Below are 19,665 nucleotides of genomic sequence, written 5' to 3'. Positions count from 1 at the left end.
CTGTGTATAGCCTGTCCAATGATTGTCTTGCTGAATGTTACACAGCAGTTGTTGCTATTGTAATTTCTGTTACAGTAGCTAATGTATAGTTCGGCTTTCAGGAGAACTTCTCCAGGCATCAGTCTCGCGTCGTGACAGTAACCATGGTTACGAGGAAAATTCACTTCAAATAGAGGAGTGGGGTGAATAGTTTTGTCTTCATCTTGGTATAGGCCAGCGGGAGTAAACCAATCAACACCTTTATTCCTCAATTGCACCCCCATTAGAATTGTGCTTTCATTTGTTACCATAGCAGCAGACGGCCCCAGACTTTCAGTTTGGAGGAGTTCTCCTCTAAGTCACACTGTATATGCTGATAATTTAGTTTGATAATGGCAACAGGATTACAAAAGTAAGATTCCTTCAAATTCCAAGCTTAAGAAGGTGGATTTTTTCGAATCTTTTGCATTTGAGAAAAGATAATGATTGCATGGTATTTCATAATATTTTTTCTTTGGATAAGGGTTCATTTATAGGTATGCCCTTTCTCGGCGTTCTTTAAATAAATGTTTTTTTTTAAAAAAAAGCTAAGATACTTCCCGGTATTTATTACTCTGATTTTTTATTGAAAATCATTGGTTAAAATTGCTTACATTGATTTTTTTAAGATTTTAGGGTCATAATCCAGTACTGATTTTTTTTCTGATTTAAATTGTGTAAAATTCGTAAATATTCTCCTGGCTACAAAAGGCAAATAAATTGATATTATACTGGGGAAAATGATACAAACCCAAAGCATGAAAATTCTTTTTTGATTGTTAATGGAGATTTTCTTCCTGAGTGTCGTTGATATAGGATTTTAACTTTTTTTTGGTAAGTTTGCATTTTTTCCCCTATTTAAGAGCAGAGTTCTCCAAATATGTACAGTACGTAAAAAATAAAAGGAACCTCCTGAATAACTTTTGATCTAAAGATTGGATCTTCATGCTCTAGGATTTAATCTTAATGGTTTGGTTGGGAATGACCTCAAATATGCTAATTAATTAGTGCAAGTGATATTTTAGTTATGATAATAGACACAAAAACGTACTTTCTCTGACTAAACATGCCTTTTTTGGACGGATTCGGAATTCTGACACTCAAATTATAGGAGGCAGCCTCAATTTGGGAAATATTTTCCTAATAGTTCGGTCAGGAGAGTAGTCCAAAGTTTGGACCTACTAATGTTAATGTTACTTTTTATTACTTCGTTATATCCCGAGAACTTTTAAAGCGAATTGAAAACTTTTTACACACAATTAGAAATTTCATTTATCCAAAGATAATTCTTCGCCGAAAATGTCTTTAAGTAAGTATTTTTATTATTTTGTTTAATAACAGTCGAAAAAATTTTGAATAATAAGGTACATAGATTTTTAAATCATTTTAAAGAATGTAATTTTACATGGCTAAATATAAAATTTGAGCGAAATCGGTCAAATAGTTCCACAGAAATCCAAATTTGAAAAATTCCACTTTTGAAGTTCAATTTCTCGGGAACTATTCCACCGACAAAGAATTATGAACTTACTTTAATTAGCTACTTAATCTGTAGCATTTTTTATTTTCTTTGGTGTAGGAGTAAAATAGTTCGTAAACATAATTTGTTGAGAAATAATTATTCATTTTTATGTTTGCAGGTCCCCTTTTTGGTGGCTACTTAGTGAAAGAATATGGATTTTCCTTTGTTATGAAGCTTACTGGAACTCTTAATTTAATATTTAGTCCATTTTGCTACTTTTTGAAAAATACACCAGTACTTGGAGAATGCACGGTACTGTTGTTTTTGCTTCGTCCTATTCATATATGGCAACGTTACTTTTAAAAAGTAACGAGTAAGAGTACAAGTATTTTCAAAAAAAGTAACGAGTGAAAAGTAAAAAGTTCTTATTTTAAAAAGTAACGAGTAAAAAGTACAAGTAAAAGTGCAAGTACTAAACAAAAAAAGTAACGATTTAAAAGTACATTTTTAGGAAATCGAAAATTTAAAGTAACTTAAAATTTTATTGAATAATATTCTTATGTTCTTTAATGTTTTTGCAAAATTGTTGTTATTTATTTAATTATTTTTAATTTTGAAAGTTATGGATATTAATTTATTTTTAAATTCGGAGGAATATTATAATATAGTTTTATAATATAATCGTATAATATAATTTTAAAATCAAATATAATTTTAATATCAAACTTTTTATGGATTTGCACGAAAAAGAAATTTTATCTATTGACTTTAATTTTTAGTTTATTATTTTTGTTTAATTAAATTGCCATTGATTTAAAATTGTTTTACTCTTTAGAAACGCGTTTTAAAAACACAAATATAAAGAAAGCAATGGTTTCAGATAGCTTTGTGATCTTTGAGCTAGTAAAAAATAATTGAATGTGTGTATAAGTTGAAACAGAAGGTATTTAAAAACGAAGTTAAGCATGAAGTGAATGCATATATATTGCATTCACAGCTTTTTATTTATTTATTTATTTTTTTTTTTTCAAGAAAGCTTACCGAGTTTTAGAAAAAAGTAACGAAGTACAAGTAAAAGTACGTACTTTTTACTTGTACCGGCGGTACAAGTAACGAAAGTAAAAGTACTGCCATGTATAGTCCTATTACATCGTTTTTCCATCTAGCCTTTCGTGTAGTTGAATTAGGCAAAACATGGTTCATACGGTTTCTTTTAATACGTTACAACAGGTCATATACAAGTTAGTTTGACAAATGGCAGCAGGGAGTCGTGATGGCTCAGGGGATAGAGGGTTCTCCTTTCAATGAGGTGAACCGGGTTCGAATCCCAGCAATGACTCATCCATACGAATTCCACCTCTGGTTTTCAGAGACCACAGTGGTGTCGAAAAATATCCTCAGTAGTAAACGGATCGTGGGTTAGAGTCCCCTTGCAGTCAGGGTAACCGTGTGAGATTTTCGTGGTTTTCCTCCCTGTGTAACGCAAATGCGAGTTAGTTCCCTCATCCTCTACAAAAGCAAATTTCTCCCAATACTTGGTCCAGGAGTTCCCTTGTCTTCTGGATGCGGTTCAAAATTAAAAGGCTATGGAGTTCAACATTAGCAGTAGTAAACTCAAAACATTTGGTTGGCTTTTCAAAGACGGTTATAAAATAAAATAAAATCTATGTTAGCTGTTCTGAAAATGTACAATTAGTGCACCCTAATGTACATTTTTGGGACCATTGTCAGAAATAGAGCACACGCACTACCAAGGGAAATAAGCATCTCGGAAATTTCTGATAAAGCAAAGTTAAGTTTAAATAAAGTGCATGCATGCATGGAAACCTAGATAAGGTACAAATTAGCCACCAGATCAGGCCCTAGGACAATATAATCCCCGTTAAAGTTTCAGTTAATTTTCTTTTAAACTAACAAAACCGTTCTAGATTATACGCATTCGTGGTGTAACGTTTAAACTGTCCGCATTCTACAAGAGGGGTACGGGGTTCATATTCCAGCTAGGACGCCCTGGCAGATGACAGAAAGCCTAACGGTTTTCAACACGAACACATACAGTCTAAAAAACTGAATTAATTTAAAATGAGCTCAAATTTTAATGGGGCATACATTATACCCTTGGGTCAAATCTGACTATCTTGTACCAAATCCAAGGTTTATACCATGCTCTTTAATTCATGTTTATCGTTATTTTAATCGAAATTTCGAGATGCATTCTTACCTAGTAAGGATCACAAATCAACGCCCAATCTCCTGAGCCACGGTGGCTCAGGAGATTGCCTTCCAATTAGGCGAATCGGGTTCGAATCCCAACGATGACTGGTCGATACGAATATCACCTCCGGCTTTCGCTGACCACAGTGCTAACGTTTAGCACTTACAGTCCCCTTTCCGTCATGCTAACTGTGGGAGGTTTTCGTGGTTTCTCTTTCCATGTAACACAAATTTTATTAGTTCCATCAGAAAGTCCTCCACGGAGGCAAATTCCACCCAATACTTAATCTAGGAGTTCTTGTCTTCTGGATTGGGTTAAAGTTTGTAAGGCTATGGAGTTGAACATAAGCAGTCGTGCGCACAAAATTGGGTCGATTGTTCAACGGTGGTTATAAAATAAAATAATTGTCCGGGAAGACGGGATTGAAAACATCAAAATCTGCTTCCGAGAAAATAGTTAGGAATTGATTGAATATTCTTCTTAGAAACATCGTCAGGATTCATTTGCAATAAAAATGTTTTTGCTATTTTTCATTTTATCTTACTCAATAGTGCTAGCAGATTTCGTGAGCGTTTTTATTATATAACCTCGCTTAATTCATCAATTATGATCATTATATTTTCTGAGATGTAAAAAATAATTTATTATATTTTCTAAGATGTAAAAAATAATTTATTATATTTTCTAAGATGTAAAAAATAAAATCGCTTATTTAATTTCTTATATCTTAGTTTGAAGACAGCAAGTTTGTGTGAAGGATTTTGATTTCAAGAAATGTTTAGCTCTCAACCTAAAAATTAAGCCGAAAAAATGCAGGGTGTTACGTAATCACTACCCTTAATCAGGGCCGTTTTATCCATTAGGCACTGTAGGCAACTGCCTAGGGGCCCCGCCACGTTCAGGGACCCTGTGCTACAGAGAAAAAAAATTGACTATGTTTCTTAAACAGTAAAAATTTAATTCGAAATTTCAATGACGATTGTCTTGCTCTGTACATTACATCGACGCTATTTTAGTACATTTCTGAACGCATTCCAAATAAGATATTAATATTATGGTAGTTAGTTCATATATAACGCAGTAATATAATCGCAAGCAATTTTATCGCGGTAATTTTAACGCCGACTAATCAGATGACTGTATAGCAAGAGCAGCTTTTTTAACACAACACGCTTGAAAAACGCGCAAAATTCTACGTTGTGAATGCACACTTACTGTTCTGGTACCTACCATAGGTATGTATATTCTATGGCCAAGCTACCAAAGAGTATGTAAAAATAAGGTTGGCAGTACTGGTTATTTCGTCGCAAGACTGGGGAATTCCCCGATCCGCTAAATACATACGTTGTATTGTGTCAAAATCCGACGCTGAAATTAGACAGGCTTGCACAAAGTTTAAGGAACATTATTTCGAGTACATTGAGCTTGAGTTTATAGACGAAATGGTGCAGTATAAATACTTCATCTTACAATTAGAAGACGCCGGAAAAAAAATTGTGCCTGCCGAAGAGTTTTACAAACTGACTATTGGTAACATGGCACAATCAACTTTCCCGAATGTAATAACAGCTTTGCAAATATATAGAAGTCTAATGATTACAAACGCCACTGGAGAACGAAAATTTTCCAAATTGAAATTAATTAAAAACTGTCATGTCTCAAAACCTTTTAAATTCATTGGCCATAATCGCAATTGAAAATGATGTATTGGAAAAGATTAACTTTCAGGATGTCTTGAACGATTTTGTAACAAAAAAAGTTAGAAGAGTTAATATTTAAGCTTATTGTATGATTTTTTTTAAATGCATATATTAATTACTTATATTCTTTTCGTTTGATTCAATATTTTTATTGAATAATGTGATAATATACCTATGTAGTAAAAAACAGCGTAATTATGAATAAAGTGTTGTGTTAGCGAAAAATATATTAGGAAGTTAGAAGACGGTAGGGGGGGGGGCGAGACCAGCATTGCCTAGGGGCCGTGACATGCATAAGCCGGCCCTGCCCTTAATTATATTTTTATTATCATTATCAAAAGCAAAGTCTAATATTTAGAGTGTTAAAAAGAAGGGTAATTGAAACATATTACAAGAAACGCCTACTTTCATTAGAAAATTCAATTGATTCTTAGCATACATATTAAGGGCAGTAAATATAGAATATCTTATACTTTCGCTAGCGAACACTCTACGTAGATATTAACGAATCCATAGAATCAAAAAAACCAGTATAAGTTGAGTTAAGAATTTTAGTTTCATGATATTTACTTGTAAGATGCTATATTAAATTATTTTATTTTTAGGAAATTAATATGATGGTAAGCAAATCTGAAGAACATACATTAAACACTGAAGGCAGGACTGGATACTCTTCCTTTGTCAATCAAGAGAATTAAACCATCTATTTTGTGTAAATTGTTGTTGAATAAACCTTCTCAACCACAAAATTTATTATTCAATTTCTCCATATATGGCTTTAATTTTGTAGATTTTGAACACTGTTAAAAATATCTCGGAAAAAATGGTTAAAAAACAATTTATTTAATTGTTATTTTACAATGTCCACACAAGACCGTCAAATGACCATAAATAAAATGGTATTCATACTGTTTACTGAGAGAAAAATCGTTTGTTAACATCTTTCACCTAATACGGTTAAACAACCAGAATTTTATCTCGCCAACTAAGCCACCAGATGAAGGCACTTAATTCATTGCACTGGGCACATATTATATCCAAGGTGTCTAATTTGTCGATCTCATGACCAACAGAACAAGGGTTATACGCAGCTTTAAGAGTTTCCAGTGTCCTGCACCCTCTAATTTGTGACTCTGGACTATTAGAATACCATAGTCCCATTTGCGCGTAGTTGGCAACACCATAAAACTGTTTAACACAAAAGGTCTAGTGTTTCCCGTCTCTTATGATTAATAAAATAACCAGAGAAACTAATTAAGTATGACCATTAATAACTATGAAACTCCTATGACCATTACCTAACGGAAAGCCTAGCTTCAATGTCTAGTCAAATTTTTCTCTTACGTATTTGAAACCATGCCAGTTGTAAGTGGTTAAAAAATCGCATTGTTTCGTGTTTAAGATTTTTAAGCCATACTAGTTGTAGATAGTTTCAAAACCGTAAAGGCAAAAAAAAATGTCCCGTACAGTACACTTTACGGTTAATTGGATGCACAGACTGCTGCTGGGTATTTTACCGTAATTTTAGAATAAAAATTCTGACCAGTGAGTGAATGACTTTGGAACCCCTCTAAAATTAATCAAAAGGCTTTCTGACCCAGTTTCCTCAAGAAACTCAAAGATTTCTTGGCCTAATTTTCCAAAGTAAATCTGATGGTATTATGCTCACTTTTCAAACCTCATTTTCCTTCATATATTTAAAAACATTTTGGTGTATATATTGCAGCAATTTTTGGTGCTGGGGTTAAAAAAATTTTTGCAGTGCATATATTCTTTTTTTTTTTTATTTACCATTTCACTGTCATAGTTTTATTAATTAAATTAATTTATATTTGCATTTTTATTCACTGAAACAAATATTTTTATGCGCGTTTGAATACATTTATGGCTCTATTGCAGAAACGAGAACAATTTTAGTAATATATTTCTATTCATTCTTTCACACAATTATTATTTTGACAATTTATGTAATTTTTTTTTTTTGCCCGATAGCTACCTTTTTGTACTTAAAGTTGCATTCAATTTATATGGACACTAAAAATAAAGGGCAATGGGCATCTATACAAGAAAAATGATTAGAGTTTATAAAAAAAATAAACTAAAGAAAAAATTTGCAGGAAATATTCTGAAAGAATTTTATAAATTTTCAGAAAAATATAGATTTAAAAAATGTCCAAATATTTCCGAAGTTTTCACAAAATTCTCGTGAAATTGCAGACGAGATAGGTTCATTATTTTTGATTCAGTTTTAACCACAACAGTTTCGTTTCTATCACTTTCGATATTAATTTATAGAATTAGAAAAAAATCGATTTAAAAATCTCTGAATCCTACTTTTTTCAGATCACTATTTTTTCTTGATATTCTTGGCATGTGGTCATTTCGTTTTCGAACTCCTGTTCAGCAACAGTGTATTTCAATTTTTCATCAAATTGTTATAATTTCCTCATTTTTGCATTTAGTTGCTCACTTTAAATCCAATAAAAGTTCTACTTTTTCAGCATCCTGCGATTCATCTGCCAAACTCGCTTCAATTTTCGATATTAATTTGGTAGTTGGCGGCCTTACCACAGTTCGTTTCATTTTCTTGATTCCCTAACATTTCTTTCGTAGCCATCGACCTAAATTAATTTATCCAAGCATTCTTCCAAAGATTTTCAATTTCATAAAAAGTCCCCTATTCCCGGGTATCGGCATAATATTAAATTGCACAATAAAGATACTTGGATACCCAAAATAAATTGACTACGGAGAAACAAATACAACTTTTATTCACTACAGACAGCACAAGAGGGAACAAAAATAAGAGAAATAAAATCATTGGCACAGCGCCATCTATTGATATTAATTTAAACATTATTTAACACGCTTAAAATATTCCGAAAAACCTTCCGGGTTAGCTCTGCGTATGGTAGCAGTTGAAAGTAGGCGTTACTCTTTATAGCACATTCCAATTCCAAGTTATAATACTAATTATATACAAAAGAAGATATAAAGAGAGAGGCAAACGCGTAAACCTAACCTACCAGCTAACAATTTAAAAAGAAAATTTAATAATTTAAAAATATTCTTTCTATAGTATACACAATAAAAAAGGGTTATACAGCAAATAATTTTTGTTAACGAGCGTAGGCTTTCTATATAGTGAGAATCTGCGCTCGAGTTCGAGTTAAAGAACCTATTAATGCCTGCCAGAGTTTCCAGTGGAGGTGAAACTAGCACGGTAGGTGTATCTCCTTATTCCTTCCTTATAGTTTGTCCTACACTCAATGAGTAGGTATAACTTAAATGTGAAAGAGAGAGAAATCTAATAAAAGATTTCAGAAACATTATTAATTTAATAAAATATTTTTATTATTAAAAACAATCATTTTCTGTATTTCTAGAATAATTATCCTTACAAGCATAAGTTCTCTAAATGAGAATTTGTGCATGAGTTTTGTCATTTGATGGTTTTTGTAATGTTTAGCTCGTGTTGCCAAATTGGGCTACTTTTAAAAGTCCCCGCTACTGAAAATTGATTTTTGGCTACACGCTACTTTTTGGACTTCTTATTATTTTTCTAACGCTACAAATCTTAAAAATGTGCAACTTTTTTTTTTCTTACAGAAATATATATATATTTTTTAATTTTTTCCCTTCCTGTTATAAAATGATTCTAAAAAAATCAGCAGGTTTCTTACCTTTTTTTAAAAAGGACATATTTTTCGTTGAAAACACATCTGCTTTAGTTTTGTATTCTTGATTTGTTTTGCTGTTCGGAGTCTTTCTATAATTATGTTTCAAATAATAGACTCGTGAAATCGCAAAGATATAAATTAAAAAATGCACGGGGAATATGATAGATAATTTTTTTTTTAATTCCAACCAGTATTAACCGTTACTTTTTTGGAAAAATAAATCAAGTGGCTCTCTTTAAAACTTAAAAAAAATTAAATTTGACCTGCTGAAGGAGAATAGCTGTTGTGAATGACATTGAATTTCCGAAAAAAATATCGTACTTTTTTCATGCTTTTTAGTGAATTCATTCTACTTTTTGCTTTGAAAAATCGCCACAGTTGCATCGGAAAGTTGGAAAATTTAACTATCTCTCCAGAGCTGAAATTTACTCTTTGGAAATGACGAAATTAATTTTTTTTTTTTGTAAAAAAGGTAACTATAATATGTTAAAAAAGGTAACTATAATATGTATAAAAAACTTAATATGTTACTAGGGTTCAACAATTATTATATTTCACCTCATTTTTCCAAATATGCAATAAATAATTGAAATGCAATAAATAAATGAAATTAGTTTGACGAAATTTTTAACGCAATGCATTGAAATTTTTCTTACTTTTTCTAATTTAGTATATATAAGGTGCCAACTTGCTCCGGACAGCAAATAAATATTCTAAAGTGGTAGTGTATTAATTGTGATTCTTGGTTTAATAAATTCAATTTAGTAGATTTTTATCCACCACTATTACTAAATAATTCGTAAGCTTATATAATTCACCACTTTAGAGTACTTGTTATGTTATACCATTTAAAAAGCAAGCAAAAATTGTGAAATCTTGGCAAAATTTACTTGGTAGCTATTTACCGTTTTTTTAATTATACCGTGTCCAGAGCAGTTGGCATCTCTTTATATTAAACGTACAACAAAATGTTCAAATCCGTTACTTTTGGAGCTCCCATTCGCTTAAGTTCTGGCAACACTGATACTTAGGTTTTGTTTGCAAGTAAGACTATACGGAACGACCTGGGAAGACACTTAACTCGACATCACCTCCCCTTGTGAATTCATTCCATAATTATAATTTTTTTTTTACTTAATTATTTTCGCTAGTAAGTAAAGTTGATATTTACAACACAAATAATACTTCGTTAAATAAATTTATTTCTAATTTTATATAAAAATATTTTGTCTATCGTAACGAAATTAACACGTTCATGCCGGGGTGACCCACCGGTGGGTCATGCTAGATTGTTTCATCTTGGCGGCGCACCAGAGTAAAATCTAGTAACAAATAAACTTCATGTTTTAGTTTTTTTCCGGGAATAATAAAAATCCATAACTACCAATTGTTTTTTTTTTAATATTGAATTGCTTCTTCGCCGTGATAAATATCCTTACAGTAAATTGTTATTGTTGAGAATAGATTAACTCCTCCCGAATATTATCTAATATTGAAATAGTTCTTCTACCAGTATTTTCTCTTTTCCCGTACCAGTATTTTTACTTTTCCCGGCGTGAACGTGTTAATCACTACAAAGACTTGGGAAATAATCTGTTGTAATAAGAGATTTTTTTAACTACATGGATACTGAACGAGAAATGAATGAGAATTATCCGTTTCGTCCCGAAGTTATAAATTGAAATGATACAAAAAGTGGTTTTTTTGGAAAAAGTGGTATAATTTATTATCGAAATTAATTGTTTTTTTCTACTGTTACGGCATTCAAAAAGTCTTTGATAGATCAAAAAGTACTTGCTTCTTATAATTCTAGATCTAATCAGAACTAAATCATTGTGGTATCTGAGAATCTTTTAATTCACCCAGATAAATGAAAATGCTGAAAAAAGTTTCCCACCACAGTGAATGTCTTTGAAAAAAGGAACTGTCCTAAATATATGACGCTGGGCGTTAACCGGTTAATTTTACTCGTTAGCAAGCAAGACTTACGTTAACAGTTCAGATTCGAAACAACTTTCTTTCGCTTTCATATTTTTAAAAAATTTCAATATCAATGTAAAGATTTGTCTGCTAACATAAAATTTCTCATTATTTTTTCACTTTATTACATTCATTGAATTTTTTTTTTTTACACAAGTGAAGACCAAGCCTATAAAATAAATACCTTGAGAGACTTAAATTTTCCTACAATGGGAAAAAAAGTTCTTACTTAAATCAATAAAAATAAGGCAAAGTTTTTTAACCAAAATAAAATTTATAAAAAAGAAGAGGTTAAAATCAAATATGAAAGTGGTTTCTTCAACGCGTTAAATTTCAATTCTGTTGTTGCATTTCAACGGACAGAAAATCGGTTAAAACAGGCTTATTTTATTTTTAAAATTTTTTTGTTACTGCAAGTGTAACAGTTGATAGTTTTCATACTAAAGTTCAAATTTTGATTTTTTTTTTTTTATTCCATCAAACTCCTTGCACATTTTTCTGAAAACCTATGCACGTAATATCGAATTTCTTAATAGTTTTAGATTTCTTATCAGTTTTAACACAGCAAAATAAAATGTAACGTAAATTAAACAACTGAGAAAAATTTTGCAGGAAAAGCCCTTAAAATTGCTATCAAATTTTTTTTAAAAAATCGCCGTTCTTTAGCGGAGTTCAGGTTCAGCTTATAAACGAAAACGATCCCTTCTTCGCGACGTATTTTAAGTTTGTAGTTATATTCCTGCAACATTGCAGAAGTTCTGCGTGGTATTTTTTGCTACAATTAATACTCCGTGAACTAATTATTTTTTTAATCCTTCGTACTCTCTGCATATTTTCTACATACTTTCGTAATTACATTAATTTCGTAATACATACTTAAGTTTCAAAATCTTATATCAACACGTTCACGCCGGGGTGACCCACCGGTGGGTCACGCTAGATTGTCTTATCTTGGCAGCACACCGGAGTAAAAACTGGTAACAATAAATTTCATTTTTTAGTTTTTTTCCGGGAATAATAAAAATCCGTAACTACCAATTGTTTTTAACGGATGCAATTTTTATATTGAATTTCTTCTTCGCCTTGATAAATTTCCTTAGAGTGAATTGTTATCGTTGAGAATAGATTAACTCCTCCCGAATATTACCTAATATTGAAATAGTTCTTCTACCAGTATTTTCTCTTTTTCCGTACCAGTATTTTCACTTTTCCCGGTGTGAACGTGTTAATTAAGCAGGAAAAAAAAAGTAACAAAGTTGATCACCCAAAACAGAGGCAGCGGTTACTATTTTTCAATGCTGAGAGAAAGGGTCGTTACTTCAATGAAAATGTGCTACATAAAATTTTTAAAACTAGAAGAAATGTTTTTAAGAAAATCGATTGCGTCTTATTGCTTTAAATTCTAATTTATTTTGCACAAATGTCTGGACACGTGTTTATACCACAGAGATGATTTACAGTTTTAATCTTTAAAATGCTGTTACTCTTGATGAATAGAAAAAGAAAAAGGACCATGTTCAGAGTGGGTTATTTCAGTTTGGAAAAATTATTAGAATTCCAGAAAAAAAAATTTAGAAAAAAAAATAAAGAAAAAAAACGGATTTTACATATTATATTCATTTTATCAGGATCTAATGTCGTTTTAAATTTGTCTCTGGCTCTCTGGCAAGTCTGGGATTTTATAATTTTGTATTTGATTATGAAGACAATAAAATTGCTTAAACAACTGGGAGATTTTATGCCTCCTTATTTCTTTCAATAAAAGGAGATTTATGCCAAAAAATAAGCTGGATTTGTATTATTAACTAATAAAATCGCGATACGCTTCTAAAATTAGTCTAATGGTAACGAACTGCTATGGTAAAAAACGAGAGCGTATTTCTAATGGGGGTGAAATGGAGGAAAGAAAGTATCGATTGATTTACTCACGACGACCTGCTCTAATAAGAAGACGAAACCTTTCACCCCACACCCCTATTTGAAGTGACCTTTCCTCGTAACCATAGTACCCGCCACGACGTGAGGCGTGTGTCTGGAGGAGTTCTGAAAGCCGCATTAATCGTGCGGGTAGATTGCATCACTCAACTGCCTCGCCTACCCCCATTGGTGGGCTTCTCAGATGCACACTGGAGAAGCTGCATCTATTTACTGAATTTAATTAGTTAATTATTTAATTAATTAATTATTTAATTGTCGTTTAAAAAATCGTGACATGTTACCATCTGGGAGGAGAAAATTAGTCGAGAGGCTACGATTAACGTTGTCGTTAATTAATTCAATTTTGAAAATATTGTTCAAATTTGCTGCATTGCTGTCGAGAGCTTTCACAGCATTCAAATTATTTAGAAATAGTGGTGGATAAAAACTTTATAAGCTGAATTTATTGAACCAAGATTCCACTTTAATAAACTACCACTCCAAAATATTTATTCGCTGTCCGGAGCAAGTTGGCATCTCTGGTATAACATATTTTGCGAGTGAAAGAAATTAGGATGGCTGAGTGAAAAATAGTGAGTTGGACGCCCACCTAGGTTCGGATCTATGGGTAACCACTAACGCCACAATCATATCTGAGTGAAAAATAGTGAGTTGGACGCCCACCTAGGTTCAGATATTTGGGTAACCACCATATATGGCAACGTTACTTTTAAAAAGTAACGAGTAAAAGTACAAGTATTTTTAAAAAAAGTAACGAGTAAAAAGTAAAAAGTTCATATTTTAAAAAGTAACGAGTAAAAAGTACAAGTAAAAGTACAAGTACTAAGCAAAAAAAGTAACGATTTAAAAGTACATTTCTAGGAAATCGAAAATTCAAAGTAACCTAAAATTTTATTGAATAATATTCTTATGCTCTTTAAAGTTTTTGCCAAATTGTTGTCATTTATTTAATTATTTTTAATTTTGAAAGTTATGGATTTAAATTTATTTTTAAATTCGAAAGAATATTATAATATAATTTTATAATATAATCGTATAATATAGTTTTAAAATCAAATATAGTTTTAATTTCAAACTTTTTATGGATTTGCACGAAAAAGAAATTTTATCTATTGATTTTAATTTTTAGTTTATTATTTTTATTTATTTAAATTACCATTGATTTAAGATTGTTTTACTCTTTAGAGACGCGTTTCAAAAGCACAAACGTAAACAAAGCAAACACAGGGTTTCAGATAGCTTTGTGATCTTTGAGCTAGTAAAAAATAATTGAATGTGCAGTATAAGTTGAAACAGAAGGTATTTAAACACGAAGTTAGCTGTGAATGCATGTATATTGCACATTAATTTTATTAATTAAAAAAAACATAAGCATTTTTTTTCAATTTAATATTTTTTTTTTAGAAAGCTTACCGAGTTTTAGAAAAAAAGTAACGATTTCGTTCGATATTTCCGTTACAAATACTTGTACTTTTTCCCTAAAAAAGTAACGAAAGTACAAGTAAAAGTACTAAATTTAAAAAGTAACGAAGTACAAGTAAAAGTACGTACTTTTTACTTGTTCCGGCGGTACAAGTAACGAAAGTAAAAGTACTGCCATATATGGTAACCACTAACGCCACAATCATATCTGAGTGGAAAATAGTGAGTTGGACGCCCACCTAGGTTCGGATATTTGGGTAACCACTAACGCCATAATCATATCTGAGTGAAAAATAGTGAGTTGGACGCCCACCTAGGTTCGGATATTTGGGTAACCACTAACGCCACAATCATATCTGAGTGGAAAATAGTGAGTTGGACGCCCACCTAGGTTCGGATATTTGGGTAACCACTAACGCCACAATCATATCTGAGTGGAAAATAGTGAGTTGGACGCCCACCTAGGTTCGGATATTTGGGTAACCACTAACGCCACAATCATATCTGAGTGGAAAATAGTGAGTTGGACGCCCACCTAGGTTCGGATATTTGGGTAACCACTAACGCCACAATCATATCTGAGTGGAAAATAGTGAGTTGGACGCCCACCTAGGTTCGGACATTTGGGTAACCACTAACGCCACAATCATATCTGAGTGGAAAATAGTGAGTTGGACGCCCACCTAGGTTCGGATATTTGGGTAACCACTAACGCCACAATCATATCTGAGTGGAAAATAGTGAGTTGGACGCCCACCTAGGTTCGGATATTTGGGTAACCACTAACGCCACAATCATATCTGAGTGGAAAATAGTGAGTTGGACGCCCACCTAGGTTCGGATATTTGGGTAACCACTAACGCCACAATCATATCTGAGTGGAAAATAGTGAGTTGGACGCCCACCTAGGTTCGGATATTTGGGTAACCACTAACGCCACAATCATATCTGAGTGAAAAATAGTGAGTTGGACGCCCACCTAGGTTCGGATATTTGGGTAACCACTAACGCCATAATCATATCTGAGTGAAAAATAGTGAGTTGGACGCCCACCTAGGTTCGGATATTTGGGATACCACTAACGCCACAATCATATCTGAGTGGAAAATAGTGAGTTGGACGCCCACCTAGGTTCGGATATTTGGGTAACCACTAACGCCATAATCATATCTGAGTGAAAAATAGTGAGTTGGACGCCCACCTAGGTTCGGATATTTGGGTAACCACTAACGCCACAATCATATCTGAGTGAAAAATAGTGAGTTGGACGCCCACCTAGGTTCGGATATTTGGGTAACCACTAACGCCACAATCATATCTGAGTGGAAAATAGTGAGTTGGACGCCCACCTAGGTTCGGATATTTGGGTAACCACTAACGCCACAATCATATCTGAGTTGAAAATAGCGAGTTGGACGCCCACCTAGGTTCGGATCTATGGTTAACCCCTAACGCCACAATCATATTTGAGTGGAAAAAATGTTTTAATATAAGTATAGCAATTTCAAATTGATACTTATAACATTAGTTTTTCTTCCTTGAATTTTGTAAATTCTGAAACTTTTATGAAAATGTGTAATAGATCACAGATATCTGACGATGGAAAGTAGCAAGGTGAAATGGAACATTAACCCTTTCGCGCCGACTGTCACATATACGTGCCACCATAAAACCGTATCAACCAGGGTAAAAAGATAAAACTGGTAACCAAAGTAGTTCTTTAGCAGTTTATTTGTGGGCGGGGTTATAATTGTTCGATTTATTTAATTCACCATTACTTTAGTTCAAAATAGAATTATTTAGTTATATTTTAAACTAACATTGGTTATATCTATGATTAAACTAACAATAATTAAAGTAAAAGCAAAGTAAGTCTGGCAAATTAGCAGCATCTACATTTAAGCTACCGTTTTTTATTTATTTACATCCTGATTCTGATTTTGTACAAATGCTTTTATGAATCACCCGTCCCCAAAGGGTTAAGTAACACTCACAAGTCACATATTCCGTTAGCTTAGACACGAGAACATGACAGGTATATATTTAAGCACAATAGCAACTCAAACTACAATTGCACAGGATATAGTTTTGCTATCTTACACGTTTATAAGTTCACTAGCTCAAAGGAGTTCTAAAACGTCCAGCCGATCTTGCAGTCACACCTATTAAGTTTTATAGGATCTCTAGTAAAGTGGGCCTCAATTTTCTTTTGGATTAGGCTGGTGAGGCAAAAAAGACATCCAAAAGGAAGAAGAAAGACTACCTGGTCGGATGGACAGTAATATTTATACTAAAAGTAATTTACATAATATGGTTGATATCAAAATTATATTAACACGAACTTTAGATAACGTGCAAAGAAATTTTAAGAAATAAATTATAACAAATAAATTGTAACAAATATTAGAAAGTCTGGTAACAAAAGACTACTTTACTAGTAGTATGTGGAAACTACCACAGAAAATAACCCCTCCCCCTCAAAAAAAAAAAAAAAATAGTGAGTGGAGTCCTTTCGCGCGGAATAAGTTAAACTTCGCAACCTGCGACGTTAATTGTAGAAGAATCAGCAGTCGTAGAAGGATCACTAGTTCTATTCAACGACACTTTTTCCTGCTCCGCTCGCTTCCGTGCTCTGTAATCACGGTAATATTGTGCATTTTTCCCTCGTCGACCTCTTGAACCAGTGGAAGTGCTTGTGGTTGCCTCATCGTCTCGCTCTGGAAAATGTATTTGCATTAATAATGTGTGTGAATGCGTCATAATGCAATTTCAGAAGAGAAAACCTAACAATCAATTGATATTCACAAGAGACGTACCTTGACGTAACCTTAAATCCGTCGCATTGTCCGTGGGATTGTTTTCACTCATTTTTTACAATTGTTATCCACTAAATTTGAAAATAAAAAATACTATCCTATTAAATTATATGTGTATCAAATCAAACTAAAAGAAATATTTATAGAAAATCAATACTTTTATGACTTTTATTATTTTTATGCTAGTGAGAACCAAAACAATATGGAAATGAATGAGGGAAAACTGGATCCTACCACGTGATTTCCCGGCCAATAAAAATGTAGCGTTAAACGTTTAACTCAACCTTGTTGGAAGTCGCATAAGAAGTACAACTTCAAAAAAAAAAAAAAAAACTGTGATTTGGTGGGCATCTTTATTAAATGGAAACTTTAATGCCTCGATGCATTTTATCTAGTTCATTGTTTCCCTTCCCATTTCCGGAGGCGATTGTTAGGGATGACTGATTGCTTGATTTTCAGTTTTGAGTACTGATATATGGTTTCTTTACTTATTTTTTATTTTCCACGTGCGAAAAACAGGTATTCAACTAGGAAATAAAGCGACTATAATAGTTGAGGCTGTTTAAATTTTTGACGGATTTTAAAATAATGCGTTAGAATCGTTAACCAAGTATGGCGTGTTTTATTTGTGCTCATGACATGGAGTTGGTTGATATAGCTATGTACTAAGAAGTGCTATTGTTTTTATGTTCTAGTACTATTATTTCGACATCTAATGTTTAAGTAATATAATTATCACTATACGCTTTTCGCGTATGGCTTATTTCAAATGAAAAGGACCAATGACGAACTGTCATGTCATAGATTTTGATGAAAAATTTTGTATGACATAATATATTTATGAAAATTTTTGTTAAAAAATAAAATGTGGTATTTAGCCAAATATTTCTTCATAGCACAAAAACGAAGTTTCGTTAACTCAATTGTTTTTCATTTAATGTTAAATACCACGCGTTTTATTATGACAAATTTGTTAGGGTGCCTTTTTATTTGTCTTTAAAAAGTAGCTTTCCGCTCAAATAAATGCTGTTTTTTGCTTAAAAACAAAGTTGATTGACCTCAATTTTTCCTCATAATACTAAATATCATTATCTCCAACATAAAGAAAAATTGCAGACGGAAAAATTTATCAACTACCAATTTTAAAAACAGTTTGCTCATATAAAACTCAGTTTGTACACAATTACCTATTGTCACAGAATAAACCTGACTAAAAATACAAACTTACGTCATCTCAGAGCTTCCGGTATTTCTCTTGTATCCTACTGATCAATGACAGCACCTCTGTCACCCAAGGGCTCTACAACATATGAAGTGGAGTGTCCGCTCTGCGAGCAAGGACTTCCATTCTCCTCTCAGTCTAATTACCTATGGTCATATTAGCATACTGTTTAGAGTAAAGCTAAAGATTGGAAGCATGTCATGTTGAGCGTAGTTTTGGTACAAAATGCTTGATTAAATTAAATCGTCAATCTCAACAAGCTCTTTTTCCCAAAAAAATTCCGTATGAATCCTTCATTAACCCCTTGGGGACGGGTGATTCAGAAAAGCATTCGTACAAAATCAGAATCAAGTTGCAATTAAATAAAAAACGGTAACTTAAATGTAGTCGTTACTAATTTGACAGACTTACTTTGCTTTTATTTTAATTATTGTTAGTTTAATCATATATATAATCAATGTTAATTCAAAGTATAACTAAATAGTTTTATTTTGAACAAAGTAATGGTGAATTAAATAAATCAAAAAATTATAACTCCGCCTACAAATAAACTGCTAAAGAAATACTTTGATTACCAGTTTTATCTTCTTACCCTGATTGATACGGTTTTTTGCTGTCACGTATTTGTGACAGTCGGCGCGAAAGGGTTAATGAAAAGCCTTTGGTAATTTACCCAGCAGTATAGGCAAGCAAAATGTAGGCGTTACTTTTCACTATTTATCCAAATTTGAAAATTCAAATGAATATACACAAAAAAGAAAATTCAGAATCTACCAGCTAATAATTTGAAAAAAAAGTTAATTTGTAATAAAATTTTTAATCGTTACTCACGACAAAAGATTAACTTACACAATACATGTCGAAGGAGCGGAAGCGCGTCAGTTCAAGACGTGCTTCCAGCTCTAGAAACAAACGAAGAGTGTAATTATTCAATACAGCTCGGTAATCCTACTCTTCTGTGGTATCGAAGACTGAGTGTCACTTGCATAATAAACGCGAAAATTGTGGAAGAAATCTGAATCGCCAATTTCTGAAGATTGACGTTGACTCCCACCGTTCATCTCCACTCAAATTCTTGACTTCGTTTGGAATTGGGAGGAGTGTTGAAGATCCGCCCACTTTTTATCTTGGCAGACTTAAGAGGACGCGGAAGAAAATTTTCGTCTCAAATTCTCTTTCTTCTTCACTACTAATATACAAAGAAAAAGTAAG

At 32.5% G+C, this 19,665-nt stretch overlaps 1 protein-coding gene across 1 annotated transcript in view; it reads left to right on the top strand.

Moving 5' to 3' along the window:
- Positions 1–6,140, top strand: part of LOC107446645 (synaptic vesicular amine transporter-like) — a 32,168-nt gene extending 26,028 nt beyond the window's left edge. The window contains exons 11-12 of the mRNA XM_071187019.2: positions 1,659–1,792; positions 6,001–6,140. Of these exons, the coding sequence (XP_071043120.2) occupies positions 1,659–1,792; positions 6,001–6,093 (227 nt within the window). The 3' untranslated portion in view covers positions 6,094–6,140. The remainder of the gene's footprint in view (positions 1–1,658; positions 1,793–6,000) is intronic.
- Positions 6,141–19,665: the final 13,525 nt, after the last annotated feature.

The sequence above is a fragment of the Parasteatoda tepidariorum genome, chromosome 9, assembly GCF_982258835.1.
Source record: "Parasteatoda tepidariorum strain Cologne lab strain chromosome 9, Ptep-v5.0, whole genome shotgun sequence".
Taxonomy (NCBI): domain Eukaryota; kingdom Metazoa; phylum Arthropoda; class Arachnida; order Araneae; family Theridiidae; genus Parasteatoda; species Parasteatoda tepidariorum.
This window is presented reverse-complemented; position numbering and strand designations above follow the sequence as displayed.